The sequence below is a fragment of the Vitis vinifera genome, chromosome 8, assembly GCF_030704535.1.
Source record: "Vitis vinifera cultivar Pinot Noir 40024 chromosome 8, ASM3070453v1".
Lineage (NCBI taxonomy): Eukaryota > Viridiplantae > Streptophyta > Magnoliopsida > Vitales > Vitaceae > Vitis > Vitis vinifera.
The window spans coordinates 20,319,244-20,327,949 of NC_081812.1; the positions used below are offsets into that span (position 1 = coordinate 20,319,244).

Consider the following 8,706-nt stretch of genomic DNA (forward strand, 5'->3'; position numbering starts at 1 on the left):
GGATCAGGCTACAGCTAAACTTATCATGCGATTCACGCCTTTACAGTGGATTGTCCTTTCTACTTTATTCATAATTTTTAATTCATTATATTAGCCATAAATTAGTTGTACATATTTTTTTAATATTTGGTTTTTATAACATACCCACGTCATTAATATGTAAAAAATATTTGATTAAAATTGATGAAATAATTCCTATAATTGAAAATCTAACCCTTTCCATTTTAAAAAAAAAAAACTAATCAATTTTTGATATAAATGTCATTTTTAATTTTAAGTATTTACATATAGGTTTTAAAAGAAATGATTATTTTTACAAGAAAATAATGAGAATATTTTGGTCCAAATGATGCTAAAAAATGATGGAAGGTTAAATTTCAAAAATTGGGTTTTGAGAGGCCTTTTAATCAAATAACCCTTAATGTAACTAAAATTAACTTTTTATCAAAAGTTTTGATTTAGTTATGGTGGTCGATCTGAATTAATTATCGTGGTTGATATGATTGCGTTACTTTTATGTTAATAAAAAAAGTCAAATATTTTGATTTTATTTAATAAAAAAATAAAAAAATAACCTATATTATAATCTTTTTTATTTACCTGAAAAACAAATATCATTTAAGATTTTTGTTTTTTTAATTTTGACTTGAAGTTGAAAATAAGATAATAATATTTAAAAGTCAATTTAATGTCATTTATTTCTATTTTCCTTTTTTATTAACTTAGTAGTAGTTTTAACAAAATCATTAAGAGTGAATTTACTATAATAACCCTATGTTTTGATGCTAAAAAAATTTGAGGTAAATAAAAAATAAATTTAAAGTCAATAAATTATATTTATGTATCATTTAAAGTTTATTTCACTTATTTTAATTTATTCATATAAAAATTAAATAATTTAAAGATATATTAATTTCTAATAAATTTTAATTATATCTTATTTTTAAATTTTGTTCATAATACAATCAAACATGAAAAATAATATTTTTTTTATAATATTTTTCAAAACCAAACATAATCTAATAGCTTTTACTTTTTTTAAACAAACTAAAAAAAAAATAATTTTTTCATATTTAATTTTAGAATAAAAAAAAAAGTAAGAAACTCATATATTTTTTAATTATTTAATTTTTATATAAAAATATTACACGAGTTAAACGGGTTTAAGGTGGGATATGAAATAAATTATTAATTTTAAATTTATTTTTTATTTTTTTCCACTTTTTATCCACTTATTTCATATCTTTAAAAATTTTGAGTAACTCCAATTTTCAATCAATTTTTAAAAATCATTATAATTTTATTAAGTCTTTAAGAGGAATTATATTTATAATATATATATATTATTTAAAATAAAAAATAAAAAATAAATCCTAATTCCTAACACACTAAATTAATACAATTTGAAAAGACTAATGAAGGAAACGTGTATAAAATCATAAGGTATGGATGCAGGTATTTCAGTGTTGGATTGAAATGACAGGCTGGTGGAGCTTATCCAGAAGAGGTGGGCCCCTTGTATTGGCCTCACTCCTTTGTATTGCTCTGGAATTTAATGCTTCGTAGGAGGGCAGATGAGAAATTTGATTATTTTCAGCGTGGGCCACTCCTCCTCCCTTTTATTTATTTAGCAGTCACGGCGTCTAATATTTGACAAGTAACTTTCGTGTTATATGATATATCACAATAATTTATAAACCCTGTTACAACGTTAACTGTTTTATTTTACCTTTAAAATATGAATTATTCATAAACTCCTAAATTTCAAACTTTTAAAATAACATAATGAAAAAATTTCACCCGACATTTAAGGTAGCCACTTAAACAATTGTTTAATCAATTATTTATTTATTTTTAAAGTGTTATATGGTATCCCTCGGATAAGTGAATTGACGTTTTATATAAAAATTTATTTAGTAAAAATATTTTTAGAAGAGTCATATATTAAAAGCTCATTTGATAATAATTTTTAAAAATATTTATAATATTTAATTTTTGATTATTTAAGTAATAGAATGATTTAAATATTAAAAATATTTTTTAAAATCACCATCATACGAAACTTTTAGTATTTATAAAAAATAAAATAAAATTAAACAAGTGATGTTTAAACATTAAAAGTGATTTTTTATATTTTTAGAAGTGTTTATTAAATTTTATCGAACATCTATTTTTTTTAATTATATTAAAAACGTTTTGTAAAATCACAATCAAACAAGTATAAATTATTTTTAATCATATAAATACGTTTTTAAATAATTATTTTGGATAAAAAATAAACAATACCTGCATGGTTAGTTATGGGTAATTACAAATGATGGGATAACCAATTTTTAATCCTTATCAAGTGTGTGTCACATCTATAAGGGGAAAAAGTTTTATTTTTTTTTTACATTTTATATAAATTAGATATATTTTAATGTCGTGAGAATAAAAAAATAAAAAAATACGTATCATTACATATCATATATATATCAAATAAATAATTAAATGGACTCTCAAATATTCACTAATAATGAAACATTGGCCGTTCATGGACCCATCGGTGTCTCCCATTCGTTGGGTCCACGACAAGTCCATGAGGATGTTCACATAGTAGAAATTCTTTTATTTTAATTAATTATTCCATGGAGCAGCGGGAAAACTACGTGTTCTTTTTTCCATCGTAAAAAAGGTTCCCATTTGTTGCGTCCACGACAAGTCCATGAGGATGTTCACATAGTAGAAATTCTTTTATTTTAATTAATTATTCTATGGAGCAACGGGAAAACTACGTGTTCTTTTTTCCATCGTGAAAAAGGTCAATGCACGTGCAGATCTTTTCACCAAAATGCTTTATTATATCAATCATTCATTTATTCATAATCAATTTGTACTGCGAACACCTCATCAATCATTTTAATATTATTTAAATAAAGAATTAGACCTTTATTAAAGATAAAAAAAAGCTATTAAAAATGAAAGAGAAGATTTATAATAATAAAATAAAAAATGAATGGAAGTGGAGGCAGTTGGGCTCGGATTTGGGTGTTCAAGTGGACCATCCAATAAAAAAAATAACGGAGGAGTAATTTTCGAAATTTTAAAACTACTTAGAAACTATCATTATAAAAAAAAGTTTTATTTTTTTTTCCGAGAAACTCTCTTCCTGAAAACAATAAAGTGAAGAATAATTTTTTTTTTCTCGAAAACAAAAGAAATAATATATATATATATATATATATATATATATAATTTTATTTAGAAAATAATTTTTTTGTATTTTTATGAAAATAAATATTAAAACTCCAATAAAATAATGATTTTTGTATTTATATTTCTATTTATGACTTAAGACGATAAAATTATTTAATAAAATAATTAATTAAATTTTTTTGAGCATTTCAAAAGATAACTCAAAATATTTTTTTTAACCATTAACAAATCTCATTACATCACTAAAGAATTCAAAATTTTGTAATTATTTTTATTGGCATGATAGCAACGTTATTAAGTCAATAAAAAGTTTTCTAAAGTCTTTGTGGAAAATTATTCAACAGTCGCGAGATTGGAAAAACAAGGGATCGTTTTTTGACAAGTCCTATAGACCAACGGCTTTCTTTTCCTGCTCATATTTTGTGTGCAAGGTTTTGGTCATTAGTCAACAAAGCATTATCTGCTTAGTTAGCGACTGAGATTTTCAAAGCCATGTAAATTTCGTGGCAGTGATCCACTGAATATTCAGTTAGGCCTGTGGTGCTTTCTGATTCAATGCATAAAATATATTCATGTGTATATTCTATCACCCACTTGCAACTAAAAGACAAAACAAAATTTTAAAAATAAAAACATAAAAATATTTTATAAAACAATTCTTCAAAATTAATTCTCAACTTTGTGATTATTTTAAAAAATATATAATATTTCTAGATGGGAGAAAAAAAAATTAATATTATTTAAATATGTATTTCTTTTAATTATATAAGTCTCGAAATTTATTTTTTATAATAGTTTTAAAAATAAAAGACCGAAAAATATGTAATCGCCGCCTTAGCTTTAACGTTCTATGATTTGGAAGAGGAAAAACATGATTTTGAATGACCCCATGGTGATGGAGAACACATTAAGTCACGTGCATCGTAAAATTCATATAAAAAGGGAAAGGGCAAAATATCTACTGTTTCAACGGTTGGTATTATGAAACCTGTCGTATTCGGTGTCCCGCGGCACCAGGATCGTCGGTATCGCTCAGCACCACTGGAGTGCTACTCACCGCCGACTCCGACCTATTCCCCAGGCCCAGCTGATCAAGCCGATTTCACCGATAGGCCCTCGTACATTTAATGGCGTCATCACACGATGGTCTGAAGACGTCATGAAATCGCAGAACGCCCGCTGGCTGGTGCCACGTATTAAATTATTGATTCATCCATAGCAATGGCATCAGCAAAGGCCCCTTATCTCACGTGCTGGTTGGGAGCGTGATGGTGACGCAGATTAAAATACAGCTAAGGAAAGTATAGTTGCCAATTATTTGTTCGAAACGCGCCCTTGGAGCGTGAGAGGCGCACTTATCTTTCTGTCGTGTCTTGCCAGTTTCCATTTGCTCTATTAAAACGACCAGCCTTTTTCATCATTCGCTCTCTTATCTTTCTTTTCCCCGGAAACCTCCTTGATTTTCTTTTGGCTCCAAGCCATCTCCTTAACATCTCTGCAAGAAGCAAAACCCTTTTTTAATGTACCAGTGAGAACCCTGTTGTGACCTCATCTTTCTTTTTTCTTTTCTTTTTTATCCTTAATCTCAGAGCTAGGCATGGATAAAGCACTGAGTGTTGATCAAAGGAAAGCAAGCGGAAAGGCGAAAGCGAAGAAGACAACAACCAAACCATTCAAAGTAGTGTACATCGGCAACCCCAGAATGGTGAAGGTCAAGGAGTCAGAATTCAGGGCTTTGGTGCAAGAACTCACTGGCCAAGATGCCGACATATCAGACCCCACTGTGTTTGAAGAGATCCACGATGTCGGTGGCAATCAAAAGGTTCCTGATGTTGCTAACAATGAGAATGAACTTGAACTGGACGTCCCTCCAGTGGACCGTGGTGATGAGCCACCTCAGATGTCTGATATTCCGATGGAGCAGTTGGATGATGTCTTCACGCCTCAGCTACTGGAGAATTTCACCGGCCTATTGCAGTCCACTTTGTGGTATGAATCTCCTCATGTTAATGTGCTGAGGAGCCTTTAAGACTCTGTAAATTGAGTAAGCTTTCTTATGCCTACCCCTACAAGTATGATGCTTATAACTGTTGTCTGTATTCATGTTTGGTCCTTGTTCTAATTTAAGGAAAAAAAAATGGTGGTTTCTTTTCTTTTCTTTTCTTTTCTCTTCTCCCTGACATCCAAGATCCGGATTGTGTTTGGGAACCCTTGATTTTGCGCTCTTGCTTGGGGTTAGCCGAAAGAACTGGTTCAAAGTGCAGAACGCACTCTGGCCGGAACCTACTCATCTGCCTATCTAAAGATCGACGAGTGCAAATTTGAAGGTCCAAAAGAGTGATTCCCCCTAACTGGAATAACCTATCCCTGAAACCAACACACAACCCTGGTTGAGACGATGTGAGAACTGAGGAGCATAAGCTGTGTGGAAAATGTGGTTTAGTAAAGTAAGGGAAAATTTGTGGTTGAAATCATTTTCCCATGCCCCAAATGGAAGATATGATTAGGAAGCTATGGAAGATGAAGATGTTGAGTAAATCTATGAATGTGCATTTGGGCCTATCTATCTCTCATGGAAATGGAATGGTTTCATTATTATCCTTTCTATTTCAAGTTTCATATCATTTAAATGAAGAATTTCTACAGGCATTAACCATGGAGCCGTCACCAAAGATGACTGCATAATCAAAAGGCATTTTCTTTTCTCCTTCAAGAAAATGCAATATATAGGATGATAAAATTCATCTGCTGTAAAAAAAAAAAAATAATAATAATAATAATAAAAAGAAGGGATTCATTCATGCCTGATACTTGGGAAGTATGCCACAAAAATCATTTCGTTTTTCATGGTATGTTGTAATTCCCAATTTCACCCTAGATTCATGAACACGATTAAGAACTAGTATTCTACCAAGAGACGAAATTAATGTTTGATACATACGATACGTACCAGATTTGTAATCTTAGCTTTATCGTAAGGCAGCGTATGCATGGCTTCCCAACTTGCACTACTACGGGATAAGAAGATAAAACCTTTATCACGTTTTTGTCTTTTTAAAAACTTTCCAGGTTTCATTATCGGCAGCTTTGGCTTGTAATGACTGAGTGATTGATTAACAACGAATTGATTTGAAGGAAGCATCTTGCTCCAACTTGAACGTCTTAAGATACACGGAGAATTGGGGATGAACACAAAGTCTAGCTACCAAGCAGCTGGTCTGTGTCAGACTAGCTGCCGTGTCCGAGAGTCCGTGCTCAACTGGCCTCCAGCCGATACTTGACACGTAAACACAGCACACCTGCTCTTTGTGAGTCTGGGTGTACACATGCATGCATGGATTTAATTTGCACTCCATAATCAATCATCTAATAGCCTACTGCTGTATCCCACGGTTTTCGATCTGACTCGCTTTGTTTTCCAGATACGAACAAGCCATACCTTGCAGCCACATAACGTGGTCTTATCATTCTTGACCATAGACATAACAAGACATTTTTCGAGTTCATTTGTTTGGGTTTGGAAAGAATGAGGTGATACAGTTTATGGATCGATACTTTTAAACGTTTTAATCGAGGATTTATAATCTAAGATTTTTCTAATCTCATCCATTGTCAGAATTTTCTTTCTCAAAGTAATCATGAATATTTCTAGGATAATATTAAATATTTTATCTAAAACAGTGGCTTGCTAGACAAAAGGCCAAGAAAAAAAAAAAAGAGCTTCCGTATGACATGACATCTAACATTGGATTAAACAACAAAGAAGAAGAAAAAGCATGGAGTAATTTGGTGACTACAAAGTTAGTCAGAAATGACATAATTAAGAAAAATATAGGTCAAATTAAACATACTAAGTACATGTTTGGTTTTCGATTTTATGTTCTAGTTCTTGAAAATAAAAAACGCAAAAAACTTGTTTGGGGAAGGAGGTGTGTTGTTTTTTTTTTTTTTTTTTCTGTTTTCATCTTCTCAAAAACCATTTTTTTAGAACAATAAAAAGATGTTTTTATTATTTTTTTAATGTTCAAAAAATAGATTGTTTGTTGTATTTTTCTCTTCTTTTTTTTTATGTTTTCCTAAATATTTTTTATGTTTCCACAAATGTGAGTCCTACCTAACTACCTTAAATTATTGAAATTAATATAGTTATACATGGTTACAAAATCATCACTTGTTTAAGAAGATTATAATTGGTATAAAAATTTCAAAATTTTTTTTTTTTTTAAATTAAATGAATTGTACATATGAAAATTATTTATATATTTACAATATCAAGTTAATGGAATAAAATATTTTATTAACTAAAAAAAATTATCTTTCAAATATGTTTTTTTTGTTTTACTTATTCTAAAAAACTTTTTTATTAACTAGTATTTTTTTTTTTTTTACTTTTTGAGAACAAAAACTACTTTATAGAATTCAGTTCCTAAACACAATTTTTTTTTTCTGAAAACACAAAAAATTGTTCTTAAAAACTATTTTCAACCTGTTTTTAATATTTTCAAAATAAATTTTATATCTAATGCTTTATTTTTAATCATTCTACATATTTATAAAACTATTTTTTAAAATAATCCTCATAAAATAATAGAAAATAACTAAAAAATGTTATTTAAAAACACCATATTTTCTATTTTTAAGAACATAAAATAGATACAGAAAACAATTTTTGATTACTAAACAAGTTTTTTTTGTTTTTGTGGTTCTGGTGAATAGAAAACCGTTCTCGAAAACAGTTATCAAATAGATCCTAAATGTCTATTTGATAATTATTTTTTAAAACAATTATCTATTCTTCAAAATAAAATAGGAAAACACGATTGGTAATTAGAAAACTATTTTTTGTTTTTTATTATTAAAAATAAAAAAATTATTTTCTGTTTTATATTCTTAAAAACAGAAAATATGATATTTTCATAAAACATTTTTGAATTATTTTTAGTTGTTTTCACTTATTTTTTTAAACTGTCTTAAGAAATAATTATAGAAATATGTAAAATAATTAGAAATGAAGCACTAGATTTTTAAAAATAGGTTATATTTTAAGTTTTAAAATAAACTTTTGTTATAAAAAATATTAGAGGATGATTTTTAAAAAATTGTTCTCAAAAACTGTTTTTGAAAACAATTATCAAATAAAACTTAAGCAAAACAAACATTTTGTTATGGGAGATAATTGAATTTTTGGGAGATGCTGCTTCAAATTGGGGATAAGTTTGCTGATAAATGTTGAATTATTTCAATTTTCTGCCTACTTGGATTTTATGGTTTAGGATACCCCCTCATGCTTGGCTCCATAACCGTTGTGAGAGATACAGAATACAAACAAAGCACACAATTATGAGAGAACTTTTAGTGAGCATTAGGAATATTTTTTTAAATTAGGATGTGTTTGTTTTTTTTACTTTTTACTTAAAAGCAGTTGCTTTTAAATAGTTTATTTATTTTTATTTTTTGTTTACTTATTATTTATTTTTATAATTTTTTACTAAATAAAAAAATCAAAACGTT

General features: G+C 28.3%; 1 protein-coding gene across 1 annotated transcript; it reads left to right on the forward strand.

Annotated features, from left to right (window-relative positions):
- The first annotated feature begins 4,594 nt into the window (after positions 1 to 4,594).
- Positions 4,595 to 5,348, forward strand: LOC100243497 (sigma factor binding protein 2, chloroplastic). The gene has a single exon (XM_003632692.4). The coding sequence runs from the start codon at positions 4,793 to 4,795 to the stop codon at positions 5,222 to 5,224; it is 432 nt and encodes a 143-aa protein (XP_003632740.1). The 5' UTR covers positions 4,595 to 4,792; the 3' UTR covers positions 5,225 to 5,348.
- Positions 5,349 to 8,706: the final 3,358 nt, after the last annotated feature.

Excerpts from the sequence above, each read along its gene's own strand:
- LOC100243497 (XM_003632692.4), top strand. The coding sequence starts at position 4,793 with ATGGATAAAGCACTGAGTGTTGATCAAAGGAAAGCAAGCGGAAAGGCG.